The following is a 17,779-nucleotide window of genomic DNA, read 5'->3' on the forward strand; positions in this document are numbered from 1 at the left end:
CATCTGGCGGCCTGTGTGTTCCCACTTTACCCGTAAGATGGCGATGTATTTTTCATGAGAAAAGAGCACCCCAAGTATAACGCCATCTAGGGAGCCATTCGTATTGTAATAAATTCATAAAGTCCGGCAGCACCAGACAACAAATAGTTCATAGTGTTGCCAGCTAAAAATGTACCAAATCAGCGATATAAGAATTTTATGTTCTAAAAAGTGCTGGGAAACAATCTAGGATATATAGTTCGATTGAAACACTGAGCGCGCATTTTAAAAACGACCGAAGTAGGTAGATAATTTAAATTATTAAACAGGAGATAGGAATAGATTCTTGATTCATGCAGCTCATAGTTAACAGTATTTCTTTAAGCTACTAACAGGTTCACTATTGAAGTCAGATACCCGCAAGAACTTGAGAATTCCATAATTACTCCTTGATTGAATGCATAAATGAGTTATGAAGGGATACAAACAGAAAAACGCAACATATATAATTATATTGTTAATTTTATTATTTGTACGTAAAACAATGTAACCCAGTTAAATTATTGTACTTCCTTGACTTACAAATATTAACAATCAATTGGACTTATAAAGATCTGGATCACGTATTGACATAAATTTACAAGATTATCAAACGAAATAAAATCGGAAACAGTTTAACAAATCACAAACAATTCAATGGAATGGCACTGGGAAGTGACGTAGCTTTTAATCGAATAAAACAACATCATCTTCATCGCTTGAGGTGCTAATGGTTTGTAATCGACGCCGTTTATTAACCGGAGCCGGAGGCACCTTACCTAGTCGACGTTGCTTTCTTCGCTCCTTTAGAATACGTTCCGCTTTCTCAAGAGGACATTCGGAGACATCATGCCCTCGATCAATCGTGGAGCTTTCATCATCAACGATAAATGAGCATTGCATGTACTGCGAGGAATCGTCTTCCACTGGCTGAGAAAATATGTGCGATTCGTCGCGAAAAACTCGTGGAGGAGGCATCTTGAAGGCTCCTGGTCTTTGAATGGGGCTCCTAGCAACGAGATGTTGTTTAGTTAGACGCATTTATAATTCACCCTCGACTTACTTGAGTGCACGAAGGTAAATAGCATGAGTGTTTGTGTCGTTATGGTCCTCATCATCGCTTGAAACGATCATGGAGTCCTTCAGATATGTGCCTATGGTAGTCTCCCCTTCCTCCTCATGGTCCGACCCGCTTTTTTCAGCCTCATCCAGAATAAAGGAATTGAATTTACTACGTTTGTGTCGAGGTCTCGTTGGAGTCTTAGGCGGATCAGGCTGAAGAACATATATTAGACGTATGGATCAAATTCTAAACTTATTGATATATACCATTTGCGTGTCAAGAATTCGATCGTAATCATCGGACTCGCAATCCACTTGTGTTTCCGCAACCTGTGGCTTCTGCTCCTCTTCCTCATCGGAACTTATAATAATCTTTCGTTTGGATGGACGCCGCGCAATAGGTGAATCCTCTTCGTCTTTAGGTACTGAGATTGTAGGATTCGTTGAAGTTATACGGTGCAGATTCTCCGCAGCTTTAGCCAGACGACCACGACCCCGCATTCGATTTAAATATATATCAAAGATGCTTGGAGACTTATCCTGGATAGAAGAATTGGTGCGTTTCCGGTTCTCCGGCGAATTAAGACCTGCTGAATTTGGCGGTGGGCAAGGCAAAACCTTTGCTGCTGCCTTGGCTGCCAATTTGGCGGCCAGACTTTTTCCTTGGGGCTTCAAAGGTGACATGGAGTCAGATCCAAAGATATCTGGCGAAACGGTTCTGGAGCCATTCTCATGTAAGTTTTGATTTTCTGAGTTTTTAATCGTTCCTGTACTTGGAGGCAATATATTTTTGTTCTGCGGGCTCACTAGCTCTAACTCCTCTGCCATTGGCTCGAGAAAGTCCTTGAAGTCATTCGCCTTTTGTTGGCTCATCAACTCCACTTCTTCCACCATCGGCTCTAAAAATTCTTTCAAGTCCTCGGCCGTTAGATCAAGGTCATCGTTGTGTGCTGTTTCTTTCTGCTGGCAGCTTTCCTCCAATTTTTCCGTCTGGTGATCTAGGATGTTCTTTTGCGACTTCCCATTTGTCTGGGAGGCTAATTCTAGTTCCTTGTCCATTGGCTCTAGAAAATCATCCAAGTCGATATCCAAATCATCGACAATGGATTCCGCCTGTATTTTCAGATTTAAAGACGACTTAACTTTCGTATCACCTATGCTCATTGGATATATCTCACTATTTTCATTAATATGACAGTGATTTGATTCCCCTGAAGATTCTGCAATGGGAATAGGAGTTGATCTTTGACTTTCTTCCACGGCTCGAAAATGATTTGTTTCAAACTTTAATTTGCTCAAGGGTTTGACCCTGAGCGGCGTTGAGCTATGGGGGACAACATCCGCGTCTGGTAAGTTCAATTGCTGGCTTAGGTACATGGACTCGAATTTCACGTCTTCCTCCTGTTGATCCCACTCTTCTTCTGACCAGGAAGCTTCAATGCCACCCAGTTGCTCGTTTACTGTGGTTTCAAGATTTCGAAGCTCAAGTTTTTCCAAGAGATCTTGCTTCAGTTCAAAATTGTCCGAGTTTAGGCCATGCTCATTCAGACCCTCGAAAATCTTATCACAAATGGTATCGACCTTTTTCGGGCTCTGATTATACATTGGATTTAGTTCATCCCTGAAGCTAATCTCTGCTCCACTATTATTCCCTTGAAGAAGCTCATTCATCTGGTCCATTCCGTCACAAATGTCCAGAAGCAGTTGATAATTATTTCTAGTGCGTCGCTGTCGACTATTTAAGCGATCATCAGCTATATTCAACTCGCTCTGGATTTGCATCTTCGAATGGGTTTCCCTCAGAAATTCGGGATTACTTTTGAGTAAGTAGAGCTTTATTTGCCTGGGTAAGTGATCGTCCTGCAGATGGCTCATAAGATCCTTGGAGTCTGAAACCAATGGCTTGTTTGACTGCAGAAGGCGAGTAAGTTTCCGGAGGCGTTGCACATCTTCCTGACTGCTGGTTAACGTCGAGCTGGCCTGAGTTTCCCCAAAGAAGTTCTTCAGAGTTACGCTGCGCCGTAGGACTTGCTGTTTAACCAATTGCTGCGAAGCATCGCTCATTTGGTATTGTTTGATTCCCTGCAATATTCCGTGCTGACTCTCCGTTGGAGGGCTTTCTTTGAAGTATTTCCTTAGGCTACCAGTCTGTGCAACTGGTTGCTTACGCTTCCTGGATTCTTTCGTCTTGGCTGACGACTTCGGCTTGGGTTTCTCCTCAGCAACTGGCTCCATGTGTTTCTCCACGCATTTTGGTTGAAATTTTGATGGCACCATTCGAGGATTTTGCTCATAAAGCGAAAATTTAACAACGGACGAATTCAATAGCTTCTTGTTGATTTGATCCTTGTTGGCCAGAACATCCTTAAGTACCTGCTGTTCTCGTCCTTCGGTCACTAGCATAACCACCTCTCCATTCTTTTTCCGTCCAGTGCGCCCAATCCGCTGAATAAATCTAGTGGGATTAGTGCTGCAAATGTCGAAGCACACAATCATCTCCACCTCGCCGACGTCTAAGCCTTCCTCTCCGATCGACGTGGCCACCAGAACGTTGCTAGTGCCGGATCGAAAGTCGGTCATTATCTGCAGCTGCTGTTTCTGGGTGAGAGCGTAGCTTGCTCCAACTGTGCTGCCCTGGCCAACAAAACAGCGAGGACGGAGCACCGGTCTATGTTGAAGGAGTAGACGGTGAATCAGCATCACGGACTCACGGTATTCGCAGAAAACAATGGCGCGGGAATCGGGGTTTACCTATTAAAGAAAACATATTTTGTAATAAGGGAATATGTTTATCGGAATATGTTTATATGTTTATGTGTTATTTATTTATGTGACATAAAAACTCAAAAAACTCGCATTTTTTTTCTGATTTTTTGCCCCTACCTGAAAGTGTTGCACCAACACCTGTCGCAACTTCTCATATTTGGCATGTCCAAAGTCTAGATCAGATGGCAAAGGCGGCACTTCTCCATTCGTCATGGCATGCGTGGTGTAATCTAGGGGATTGGCGCCGAGTTCTTGGCGCACCTGCTCCACCAAATTCCTCAGATTACCATCTCTGGCCAGTACAAATTTCTCTCGCCCGTCCTCGTCTGCATCGAAATTGTTGACGAAGACGCGAAGACCGTGCCGCTCCATTAGGTCCAGCGAGTGGTACATGCTGATGCACATGGCGAAGTTGCTCATTATTATGTTGTGATCCGGATGCCGCTGGCCTTGCGCTGATCGTTCGACGAAGTTTTTCTGCTCAAAGAGCAAACTATTTCTGCTTACGGTTCCCTTGTTGCCTTTAAAAATCTCCGCTTCCGTAAGCTGGCGTAGGTATGGTTCGATGATCTGCAGCAATCGTTCTCTCGGCTCCTTTATTCTCTCTTTCAGGGAGACCACTATGGTTCGAATCGTCCGCCTGTGTATGTAGGGCTGCACGTCGATCGAGGTGTCCCAGCGAACTTGCAGATTGGAAATGTATAGATTTCGGCACACAGCTGCCACATCCTCCATGGTTCTTCCCGGTGTAGCGGACAGGGCAAGCATCCGGAAGTGCGTGTTACGTGCCATCAGACAGTCGGCCACCTGGGTGTACGCATAGCGACCTTTGGCACGGTGCGCCTCATCCACCACTATTAACTTGATGGACCCAAAGGGAAAGCTGGATCCGCCATCAGCTTCCAGCATGTCTGAGTGCACCACCTGCGGCGTGGCGAAGAAGACCCGCTTGGAGGCCCACAGCTCAGCTCGTTTGGGTCGAGGAAGTTGCCCTGGAATAGAAATGGGACTGGAGTTTATTTTTTGGATTCAGGGCTTGTAAGGCAGTCGGCACATTCAGGTTCTTTTAGTCATATAACCCGGTAAGGAGATGTAAATAAGCCCTTTCATTTGAACTGACCTGTTAGCTGCACCGTATCTTCAGATGGAAAGGGCATGATCTTCTGGGATGCGTGGATCTGCTGCGAAACCAGGGGCCTCGTGGGTGCCATGAACACGATCTTCCCTTTTGGATACCACCTGTAAAAGTTGTACATAACCACCGCCGCAATGAAGGTCTTTCCCAATCCCGTGGGCAACACCACCAGGGTGTTTTTGAACAGCGCCGACTGGACGATGGTTTGTTGATATGATCGCAGGGGCAGGTTGTTGGGATATATCCAGTTGTTTCCAGTGGCCATATCGAAGCCATCGCAGGCTTCGTCGAAAAGTTCTCGACGTGTTCCGTCGGCATCCTGAGGATCTAAACTGTGAGAGACTCATTGCTCACAGGACTAAATACAAGTAAATACCTCGGTCTTCAGCTCTTCGTGCATCGCCAAGGCCGCCACTAGGTCTTCGTCATCGTCCATCCAATTCACATTCATGATAGCAGCAATCTTTTGATAACAACTACTGGACGACGATCTACATTTTGTTTTGAAAGTGTTTACATTGCTTTACATTGTGTTTATAACATAACATTCCGTTAGTGATGAGCTAATCGTTTCATGTGCGCTGTTGGTGTGGCGCGCGATATCGATCATACAAATTGTGACACGAAAACTAATTTTAGTCTGTTAAATCCTATAAAGATAGGGTAATAAGTAATAATTGATAAAATGCTCATAAATGGTTAACTTATCTAAGCAAACTTAACTCGGTTTTTTATCGCGCGGTTTCGCTGAGCCATTAAACAGTGCTATGAAATGGCGCCAAATACAAGAGTGGCAGCACTGCTCCAGATGGCGCCACTTCGTATATGTTTGACAAGCACTTAAATTCAAATAAAAGTGCGCCAATTTCAAACAGTTAATTTTAGTGAATAAAGATAAATGAGTGATCAAATGGCAATAGTGGATTTGAAATAAAAGAGCTATTTTTAGGTTTTAATTAATCAGTATTAACACCATTCATTCATTGGTGAAAGGTATTGCTAAAATGCCGAAATCCTTACGAAAACGAAGACCTCACAATCTGCCCGGAAATGTCAAGCCCCATTTAATGTCGCCAGTTCGTAATTGGGCGAATACACACTGCGTTCTTTCAGATTGCCCGAGTACTTTTCGCGATATTTCTGTCGTAGATGTTCTGATTGTCTTAAATTAGGCGCTTCCAACGAACGTTCTTACATGTTTGTGTTACCCCAACAGAAATGCTTGGTATCAAAAGCAAAGCAGTACGGGTAGATACAATTGAACTGGTAGCACCATTAGGATATTTAAGAAATACATTTTAATGAATGGATTAATTAATGGAATATAACTGAATTTGAAACTATAGAACGTATTATATGTGGTAAATGTAATGTATGAGACGAATAATATAATTGAAATAATATACTCCCATGCTGACTAAACTCACCCTTAAATTCTGAAGTTATTCCACAAATCCTTGCCCCTGCCGCTGATGAGGGAAAACGATAATTAGCAAGCACATACATACACTTGGCCAAGTTTGACGGAAAAACATACGTAAATAGTCGCAATCTCATTTCAAAATCTCCACCTAATGAGCATTGACCGTGTGTGGGGGAATCTGAGTCCGAGTGCTGGATGTCATGGCCCACTCCCGCGGAAAAGCGCGGGCACCGGAGAACACTCAAAAAATGTAATTATATCGCATTATTTGTCATTCCGAGCAAATGAATTGAAACAAATTTAGTGTGACAAATGAATTGTTCACTTATGTACGTACGTTCGTGTGTTTGCTAGTAGTGAGGGGCTGGGGATGGGGCGGGGCACCCCATTCGGCAGCCACCGTGAGCTGGGACAGAAATACCCGGGTACACGGGTACACGGGACACACTCAATTTGCTGGCTCTCTAGTCAATTTCATTTCATTTGCATGAAGTTCTCCCTCTCTTCGGGGCTCCCTCCTCATATAGACAATATATGTACATTAATGTATGAATGTATCTCGGTGTGCGTGCTATCTGTGGGATATCTGTTTGTATCTGTGGGCCATGGGCACTACGCCTTTTGCCTAATTCGGCTTTATGAGCCATGTCTAATTACCAAATGAATTGTGCAATTATTTATTTTTGTTTATTAATTGGCTGCCGCTTTAATGAGCCTAATGACCAGATATCTGAGCGTAGATTTGAGTGTCCTATGGGCTCATGTGATGAGTCACAGGTTATTGCAATGCCGTGCCTGACATGGCCAACATAAATGTCATGACTTATGCGCTGTGCTGCGAGTGCTGCGATGCGATGCGGTTGCCATACCCTTCTCGACTCATCGACTTATCTGCGACGACGCCAAGTCGCCAAGTTACGAGTATTTGCGGTTGCCATCATAACGAGCACTCTCCATACAAAGTTGCCCAAGCGGAAGCAGCCACCACGGGAAACCAGGCCAGAAAGGGCCCAGACCCATTTATGCAAAGTGCTTTTAGCCGGGGTTGGAGTGATCCAAAGGGTATTCACTACGGTTGAAACAGTCACTCAAATAAAAGTGTTAAGAAGGCCTAACAAGAAAATGTTGCAAGAATGTTATCAGTCGGATTTTACAATAGTTAATCTCTTACTTCTTTTTAAAAAGCATATGTGCAAGTTATTATATATATTAAAATATAATTTAATTTAACTTTTGAAGGCTTATAGTATGTGGGTACTCCCTTTTAGAGTGCTGGGATTCAATGTCTTGAAGAATACATCTCTAGCTCGCAAATGCACAGTACCTCTGTGGCTTGGGCAACTCATTAGCACTTATTAAAACTAAGTGCTGGGACCTCTGGCGGAAATGGGCCTGGATTTGCGGTGCCAGTTACAATGGGCTGGCGACAGCTGCGCCGGTGGGTAATCAACGTTTCAGCGATTGTCTACCGCAGTCGCAGTGCATTCGAAGTTGCAGTTGCGTCGATTATGGGGCTGCAGTGGCATTTTGCCGGTTGCCAGCTCCCAGAACTCAGAACTCAGCGGCGCGTGTCGCCACCAGACGGACAAACAAATAAATGGAAAGACAAACTAAGCCCAATGCAACTCAAAATGGCTGCCAATTATCTGGGCTGCCATATTTGTTTCCCCGGTTGTTGCCGGGCAATAAAACATTTCGTTTATTAGCCACCACCCGAAGTAATTCGATGTGCAAGTTCAACCTGGGCAACACTGGAAAAATATATCTTGAAAAAGTAAAAAGTAAATGCAAGTAAAGGTAATATGTAAGAGCGATGTAGTCGAGTGTCACGACTATTGGATACCCGTTAATATAAAAACGGAGAAAGCTTACTTGGAATACTATTAATAGATTTCTGTAGTCCGAAGTAAATCATTTTTTGTAAGCTCTTTACATACTTTTCAACGAATATAGTATTCCCATTAAACCTACGATAAACGGGTATAAATATGTGTAACTAATGAATAACAAATATATTTAAGCTTGAGAATATTATTGGAGAAGAGATCGCATTCCCATTAAAGAATCGAAAATAAAAGTTTGTATTTCTATTCCTAATATTCCAGTCATTATCTACATATCTGCATATTAATATATGCATTAATAACTTAAAGACTTTTAAATCGTTTTACTGTTAGGAGTAAAGAGTTGATAAATGTACAATTGATAAATATTACATTCGACGGATCGATTTTTATTGTATCTATAGGCAATTGAGTTGAGAATACGTTTGCAGTGAAAGCTTTTGACTCAAGTCAATATTATATTTAGATATACTTTATTCTGAAACGGCTTGCCCTTATTGGTTAACTACATATATATGTTGGCAATTCGAATATAGAGGTTGCAAGTAATAATTTTCCCTGTGCAAAGATTGGGAGATTCCATTAGCTGAAATTGCCAAAAATTGCAGCCAAACTTTTGGTTAGCTCGTGTCTGCGGGCAGTAAGTCGAGCTTATGAGAACAGCACCTGCAGGATGAGATACACCGGAGTGCGGAATCATCAGGACACGCCCATGCCGAGCCACGAACACTTCACACTTTCACAGGACGGAGCTGAAAGATGCTCTGTTGTGAGCCAACGAAATGAAATAACAAATTGGTCAACACAATTTCATTATAAAGGCAATAGCCGTCTCCATCTCCAGCTCCGCCAGGAACCCATCAACCCTTCATCAGATTACGGCGCAGCTGCAGGCGCCGCTGCCCAGTCGATGCTTGAATCGATTAACCCCAGCGCGGCCAATCCTTTTGCATACATACGTGCCGCACCTGTTGTCATGGGTTAATCGGGTAGCTCTTCTAAGTGCTGACTGCCATGCGATCGAATCGGATCAGATCGGGAGGGGAAAGGGAACATGAATGGTTTCGTGGATGGGGTTGGGGTTGGGCATGGGGATGGGGTTGGGATCGCCATCGCTTGATGGCTATCGACTCTAATGGCGTCCTGGGCATTAAATCGTCCGACAGCTTTAATGGGCCCAGAAAGGAAAGTCCTTCGGCGCTAGCCCTGGAATTGGATACGGCCAAGCGGATATGCTTATGCACACATCCTCGATCCGGATCGGTGGCTGGTAGGTGTGAACTCCCGAGACTGTGGCGTTGCATAATTATATGCAATTTGTACCGACCAGGGGTCCTTCGAGGCCTTCCCAGAAGGCCGGGCTACCGAGTTACCTGCTGGGCTTCGCTCTTCCTCTCGCCTGGAGTGATCAATGAATGGAAGCCGACTATTTGCTCACCTAATGTCCGTGGGTGTGCCTGAGCTGGCAGCTGTCCAAGAAACTTAGGAACTGGTCACGATGCACGTGTTAGAAGTGCATTTACTTTCAAAATTCACATTCCGAAAGATGTTATAAGAACGAAATCATAAAATAGCAGAAATAATTACATATATATAGTTAATACATCGCCATCCATCAGAGTACTATGAAAAAAACATGTGCATGTGAGTGCAGCGCTTCTTAAATCAAGCTCGTGCCTAAGCGCTACTAACTTGGCAATAACTTGCTTAATTAGCAGTCAATATCACGCACTTCATATCGTCCAATTAATTTAGCATATTACTACGGCTAACTATGAGTTACAATTTGCCGTGTGGCAATTACCTGGCTCGCAACATCGTTGCTCCGCAGCTGACGGCTTCGTTTGTTGCAGCAGCGCCAAGTCAGTTCAGTTGGGGCCGACATGCAAATCAGAAATCACCATATTGCATGTTGTCATACTCCCCCGAAGACCCACCTCCCTTCCCCGACCGCCCCCCGCCTAATGATAGGGCTGACGGGCGGTGCAGTAGACGTCAAAACGTCAAGCGTCTATTAGCCTGATTTTTGCATGCGTCGGAGCTCCCGTCTCCGTCCCCCTCACCCTCTCACCCTAGCTCGCTCTTTTGGCCCTTTAGTCAAGTAAATTGGCTGCGGGCCTTACCGTTTTATAATCCTAGACTCGTATGTAAATAGTGCAGTGCACTAAAAAATACGTAAAACAGGGTATTGCTTATAGATTATACTTTGAGCAAATAATAATCAAGTAATATTCATTCAGGTCTATCTACTTTGTTGCCATTTGATTAGTAAAGGTATTAAGCTTGTTTGTTGACTACAGATAGTTAATTTATGCACCCACTCACCTACTTGCCAGTTTTTTGCAGTGCACTTTCCTTGCATGTTAGGAGCCTTTTTCGAATCGGCTAACGAAACCCCGATCGGCAGCCACCACCCCCTGTCGCGATCCCAGCATCGACTTTGTTTGTTCGTTAACATTCTGGCTTAAATGCCACAGTGGGGAGGTGCATGCAACGCGCTTACAATGTTGTCGTAGTTACAATATTTAGTAAATTTAGGCGTTTTTCTGCTTTGTCAGGCTGTCTCCCGAATTCGTGTCATGCGCCCGTGCAATTTAGCGTTTAATGAGAAGGCGTTCGTTGGCCATTAAACTGCAGCCCCTCGAATCGCCGGCAGTCAGGCACGTAATTGTGACTTGGCTCTTTTTGCTGACTTTTCGTATAGCCGCTTATTAATGCCGCGGCTCTAAGCAGCTCGTAAAGCCACTTGCGTGACACTCCAATGCTCCGGTTTGTCCACGAGGTGCAGGCACCCGTAATTGCGGGTTGCTCTTAACCCGGTCCTAAGTAGCTTCAAATTTTGAGTGCATTCAGCGCAAACAAGCAGGTCGATAAGTTTGCTTTGGCCATCAAAGTCATCACCTTTAGGGCCTGGTTGTGTGACATGTACTTACCGCAAAATAGCAACAGCTTTGAGCTGCTCTATGGCCTTGTGGTTTAGGTAAACTTCATTTGCTTTCCTTCTCAACACTTTAATCTAAGATATTCATTTTCCAAACATTAGTCGAACATGCAAAACGGAAAATAACACCAACCAGTACAGGATTGAACCTTGATTTACAGTACATGTTCGTTTTTAAAGCCTTTTTACTGACTTTTGAAATTTATTACCCATAACATGTGGTGAGTGTTACAGCCAAAATGGATACTTTGTTAAAGTTTAAGACCCTAAAAGTATTTATTTTATTAAAAATCCATTTTATTTTATTCCAAACTTTTTAGTATTTGCTTTAAAAGTTTGCGAACCCGTTCTAAAATATTTTGTTCATATCTATAATTGACGTTTGTTACAAGACCGCACAATCACATATGTGCATCCAAGCAAATAATTGACATTCCCATAATTTAGTCACTAGAACGAGAAAATAATGGCATCTATTTACTGGCCCGAGGATCCACATACCCATTTCAAACGATTGCCATCATTTGCCCAACTTCTGATAATTTCGGTGGTTTGGTGCTGAACATTGCATGGCAAATCGCGGGACTGTTGCCCAATAGCACTTTGAAAATCACATAAATAATAACCGCAATTAATTTTCATGCAAAATACCAGAGTGCCGAATTCAGAGCCATGTGAAATGCAATTAATTCAAGAGCGCCAAAGCCACAAAGGCCGGGCCAACACCCACAACCACAATGGCGGGGCAACAAAGTGGTAACAACAATAAAAGATAAATATAATGACGGCGTTGACGTTGCCGCCGCCATATTTGAAACTGTGCCAGCAAATGTTGCCGGTGCTGGTGGTGGTGGTGTATCTCGATGTTGCAGTTGTATTCGCATTAATTATAGACTCGGCAAGTCACAAAAGTATCTCATTTTCCAAATTACACACGCTAAACAAAAAGTCAGCTCCATTCCCAATCCCGTTCCCGTTGCCAGTGCCATTTCCATCCCCCGGTTTCCATTCCAAACCATTCCGATTCCATTTTCATTTCCAATTCAGCTCCAACTGCCATTTAAGTTAAATATTTTGTCTGCTTGCTGCATTTAAATTGGCGCATTAGTTGGCTAAATGTATTTCTTGGCTTTGGCTTGCAACTCGAACGAGACGAACCACCATGACGGATGGCAGTCACTGCGAGAAAAGTCGCGTAATATCCATATCTATAGATTTGCAGTGTCACTTGAACAGATATGCCAACCAGGTTGGGTATAGGCTTAAACAGGTTTCATTGGCTAATCCAGACTGATCATGATTTGGCCACTTTATCCAGATCAGGCCATAATGAACTGAATAAATATTTATAAGATCACTTTCGCCTTTTCGAGTTGCTTATCTGTGATTTTTGGTCATTATGTCGCAGTATAGCTAATTTGATAAAACTTAGAAATAATAAATTGTATATATATGTATGTATTTCCTCAAAAAGTATATATTTAAACAAAAACATTTACTTAGTTTAGCTATTTTAGTAATGCATCATGTAAGGTTGCTTTTTGTTTATTTAAGTAACAAAGAACGTTATTTTATTTCAGTTTCCTATTTCTATTGTAAAATTGTGTGTTTTCCCCAGTGCATCGGTCTCCCACTGCAGGTACTCTTGGCCCGAACTGGAACTGTGGGCATGGGCATGCAGATGTGGTTGCCACGCCCACCTGGGGCCATTTCGCTGCCTGGTCGCCTGGTTATTTGTAATTCATAAGCTCGACGGCGGCTTTTTGATGTTTCGTCCGTTTTGGCCCATGCATTTGTCATTTGGCGGCAAAAGTTTTCCTCCAATTACACGTTACAACGATATAATAATGACATAATGTGCCAGGCCCCAAGAGTCGACGGCTGTGTTCGTATGCAAATGGCTCCCCAGAAACGGCAGAAATGGCAGAAAGACCAGGCCTGCACGAACACTAACATCACTCAGAAATCCTGGCCAGGCCGCAGTTCTGGGACTTAACTTCCAGTTTGAAATCTCCCACTGCAGCGGAACTGCACTGCAGATATCCAGCCAGTTGGCCAAGTGCAAGAGGTAAACTGGAAACTGGCCGCTTTGATTGGCCGGCCAGCTGGGCAGGCGGCCATTGCCATTGACTTGGCTTAAAAGCGCGGCCCGCAAGGCTTAGCTGGAAATTTGTTTATTGCCCCTTGCACTGTCCGCCATGTTGGAAGGCCACTGTGATAAAATCTGAAAAACAAAACGTGCTGGAAAATGTAGTAAAGTGGAGATTGTAGTTGAGTTACACTTTTAAAAATATAAAAAATTAACTTGATTGCATTATTTGTAGATTGATTGTTCCAATACAGTCCATTACTGCCATTTGCTATGAGTGTATACAACTATAAACTATAAATCTAGTTTAAGTAAAAATCATCTCTCAGTCTTAATCAAACAAGAAACAAGTTGCTAGATTTAAGCTTAAATTAGCATATATCAAGGGTGTTACTTGGCCAAAGTCCTGACTTCCTCCATCACCAGAATGGCCTTACTCCTCGCACATTTTCTCAAAGTGTACCATTAGGCTAACTACGAACGCCTGAGTCTCCGTTCTCGATTCTCCGACTTGATTGTCTTAATTGCATTCGCTCCGTTCTGCAGCCATGTTAACGTAAAGCGAAACTAAATCAAAGTGCTAATTTGATCATGTGCGTATGGCTACGTAAATGGGCCTGGCCAAGTCACATTTATCAAGTGGGTTTGTCATGTGCCGGCTTTCAGTTCCCAAGTTCCCGATCCTAGGGATTGCCGGTACTGCTCGTGATCATGTTCAGAGGGGAACTGAAAGTTGAGTCAGCTGCCCGATGGGCGGTGAAACGACCATTTTGTTGGGAAAGACAAACACAGAAATAAATCAATTAGATCGACTTTGTTTGGACGTGGCTATTTCGTGAACCAGCTTTGGGTGTTAGCCTAATGGCAGTCTGGCTAATTAGTCGCCGACTATTTTTGTGGCGACTGCGTAAATTAATTTGTTTAAAGTTTCACCAATTAGCACATTTTGTTTATGGTAATTTCGTTATCGCCGCCGCTATATCGTATTTGCATTGGTATTAATAGTCGACCAAAGGCATCGACGAACCGAAAATCACAATCACCGTATATGACTTCAATTGGCACATTTCAAATATATCCCGTCGCCGTGGCCACAAAAAGCCGCTAATCAAAATTAGTTAAAACCCACTTGAACCCATTTTAGTGTTGCGCAAATCACGCCCCAATCAGGCCCAGTCTCGAATCTTGGCTTATATAGCAATATAGCAGACCGGGGCCTGTGACAGCATTCCTCGGACATTCAGTTAGAGGGCCCCCCAAAAGTCCGAATCACTTGTTTTTATGCTCTCATATGAGTTTCATTAGCGACCCGGCCATAATCAAGCTAAACAATTAAGCCGAGACAATAGTCATACTTGAGCCATGGCAACAGACCGAAAAAGCCAGGGAAACAGTCTGTCAACGTCTGCCAATTAGCGTTAATATTCGTCAAACAATATTTGAGGTAACTAGAAATCATAACCCACTGACTGGCGACTTGCTGTCGGCGCCAACTGTACCCAGTTTTTTCGCTGGTTATTTATTCGAGTTTTATTCAAATAATTGATGACTGCTTAATAAAACCCAACGTCTCGTATAATTCCCAAGAATTCGGCACTGGTGCGTGCAATGAGCAGCCTTTTTCCGCAGACGGGGGCGTGACTTCCACAGGCTTTCTGCTTGGCTGGGGGCCTGGGAATCGCATACGGATTCGTACGAGTATTTATTCGTATTCGGATTTGGACTCGGAATCGAAATCGCCCTGGACGGGCACCCATCTGCGCTCTGTGATCCGATCTCGCCGGCACTTAAAACTCATGAATAAGTGTCCCCGCTCCTCCGCTGCTGTGGGCTGCAATTTGTGACATCCGGCCCAGATATGGAAATGGATATATGGATCCATATGGGCGATGTGGCCCCAAATATGAGACTTTGCTAATTGGACTGTCAGTTTGGAGCTGCTTTTGTTTGCCGCATTTAGCTGGCATAAATTTCACTTTGGTTAGCGTTGCCCAAATACGAGAAAAAGCCGATCGAGAGCTCGTGAGCGGTACGAAGTGCTACCGAATTACACTGCCAGAAACTGGGAATCAACTAGAAGATTCCAGTTAACTTCGGAAGTGCTTGGAAGTCCCAAGAACGAGGCCCAAGGCCGGTAGACTTTATGGAGAGTTGTTTGATTTGATCATAAATTATGCTAATTAGTCGAGTTACAGGGCAATAATTCGGATTATATCATACAATATTAAGAGAATGTTCAATAAAAATACAATCATATAAGCTAATGTTAAATTTCATTTAGTACAGACCTTTTCTCTAGTCTATAGTCAATTATGTATTTATATTATCTAAATTCAGATAATTTGTATATGCACAGCAATCGTTTCGTTTGATCTTCACAGCATTACTCCGTGGTGATTTTCTAGTTTCCTTGAGTGAAGCATCTAGAATGAATAGTGCTTAGATCCGAAAAAAAAGTTAAGCCACACGCCTCAGTGCCGCGGCACAGTTGTTAATTAAGTGCCATTAACTGAAGGATATAAACGCAATTAGCGCCGAATGCATCTCAAGCAAATCGGCAGAGATACCCAGCGCATGTGCTCATGTATCTGGCAGATACAGATACTTTTGCGATGCTCGCACACCCCCGAAAACACGGGCGGCGCTGCTGCTGATGTGGCATGGCCGCCGTTCTCCGAGTGCCGTCTGCTTAATTAGTCTGCAGCCCCAAGAAATAGACCCCAAAAACCCGCCCCCTCCCCTGCTCCCTGGGGTCCCAACTCATTTGAGTCGCATTTAATAAAATCAAAATCCATTATGCGTAATTTTGATTAAAACATTGCCCTGCCTGCCGCGATGCAAGAGAGTGCTCATTAAATTGTCACGCATGTTCTGCGCTCATCCCGCCGCAAGGGGAGTCCTTTCCGACCAGGGGCGGCTGGCAGAGGGGGCGTGGTCGGGGCGGTGGCACTTTGAAGTGACACTTGCTTGACATGCCGGTTGACAGTTTGCATGGCGGCATGACACTCTTCACACGTTCCCTGCGTTTCACAATATTCCGACGCACCCAAAACACCTCCCCCTTCGCCCGCCCGCTCGTTCTGATTGGTTTGTGTTTCGCTGGCAGCGTCACCTCAATCTATTTCCAACATCTGCCAGGGTGGCACGGAGGGGCGAGCGGGGGGAGGCAGGGCAGGGCCTTCGGAAAAGCGATTTAATTTAATTTTTATTGTTGACATAAACGTAATTGTCAGACCATTTATCCGCATTAAGTGCTTTGATGCGTAAGGATAACAACAGCGCCCAGCGGCCACACCAACAATGACTGTGGCAATAATAAGGGGCAACAACAAAGCCAACATGGCGCCGCATCGGTGACAGTGGGCCAACTTGGCAGAATTGTGGACAAAAATAATAATAGTTCGCTTGTTTATCAGATAGTCTAGATGCTTGCGACATGTCTATCATATATTTAAGGAATGTTTCAAATATGTTTCGGATAATAAAAGGCACAGCATAGAACTGTAGGCCAAAAACCTTAGGCTTACGATAATTAAGATTGAATTTATGAAGATTGATATACTTAGTAAGTATTACTTACCACGATAACTGCAATGTTTTGCATTGTATCAATGGCATTATACTCAGGCTTACTGAAAAATTATAATTTATTTAACATCATTGCTTATTTTCCAAATGCTCAATAACTGAACTGAAATTACTGAATTTTACAATGGAGAAGCTTGGTTGTTTTTCAGGCTTAAACACCCCTAGAGACCACTGTGCTGATTTCGGCTACGGGTAGCATCCCTCGATGGCAGCCCAACCAGTGGACACGTTAGCAGCGTGAACGTAAATATTTACAATTTCGCACGCCGTAAAATGAGTTTAACTTTATCTGTCTTTGTGGTTGTTCACCACCAGATGCGGGACCCGAAAATATGTTGGTTTGCTTTCGCTGGTTATTTATATGCAAGTCAGGACCTGGTCGAACGTAATGGCGTCAGGAGCGATTTCCGGACCCATCATCCCATCAATCGCCTCGCTGGTCACTAATGGAAAATCGGGCGAGCCACCCCCGTTTTACGGCTGGTGGATGATTTAACAGTCGGCTGGAAAAATGGCTTAAAGCGGCTTAAAGCGAACGTCACATATGCCCCGAAATACCCTACTTGCGCCATATTGAAGTATTGATCGAATCGAATACAACCCAATCGAATCATTAAATTGGTTCATTTTTTCGCCGCCAACTTATTTGTTTTAATTTGCAATTTGCGGGCTGCCACATGCGGAGTTTCGAATTTCCGCTGGGAGCGGCACGTGGCTTTGTTTTCGATCCGGTGGAAGGGGGCTGACTCACATTACACACACACACACACAGTCATGTGGGGAGCTACATATTCCTAAACGATTGCCTCGCGTAATTGCTGGCATGCAAAGTTAGTTTCCTTGGCCTCTAATGATGATGTAATCGCATAGGCAACTCATTATGTAAAGATCATTCAGCAGTGCCTTGGCCATA

The 17,779-nt window shown here is 43.7% G+C and overlaps 1 protein-coding gene and 1 long non-coding RNA gene across 2 annotated transcripts; one reads left to right on the forward strand and one right to left on the reverse strand.

Moving 5' to 3' along the window:
- Positions 1–499: 499 nt before the first annotated feature.
- LOC117143760 (Fanconi anemia group M protein) lies at positions 500–5,509 on the reverse strand. Its single transcript, XM_033308576.1, has 6 exons — positions 5,358–5,509; positions 4,967–5,300; positions 3,964–4,838; positions 1,348–3,831; positions 1,082–1,293; positions 500–1,027 (listed from the first exon to the last, which is right to left on the reverse strand). The coding sequence occupies exons 1-6, from the start codon at positions 5,430–5,432 to the stop codon at positions 706–708; spliced, it is 4,302 nt and encodes a 1,433-aa protein (XP_033164467.1). The 5' UTR covers positions 5,433–5,509; the 3' UTR covers positions 500–705.
- Positions 5,510–16,752: 11,243 nt separating this feature from the next.
- LOC117145181 lies at positions 16,753–17,495 on the forward strand. The gene is made up of 3 exons (XR_004459711.1): positions 16,753–16,843; positions 17,016–17,109; positions 17,182–17,495. It is a non-coding gene; the product is annotated as an uncharacterized LOC117145181 (long non-coding RNA).
- The last annotated feature ends 284 nt before the right edge of the window (positions 17,496–17,779 follow it).

The sequence above is a fragment of the Drosophila mauritiana genome, chromosome 3R (genome assembly GCF_004382145.1).
Source record: "Drosophila mauritiana strain mau12 chromosome 3R, ASM438214v1, whole genome shotgun sequence".
In the NCBI taxonomy this organism is placed as follows: domain Eukaryota; kingdom Metazoa; phylum Arthropoda; class Insecta; order Diptera; family Drosophilidae; genus Drosophila; species Drosophila mauritiana.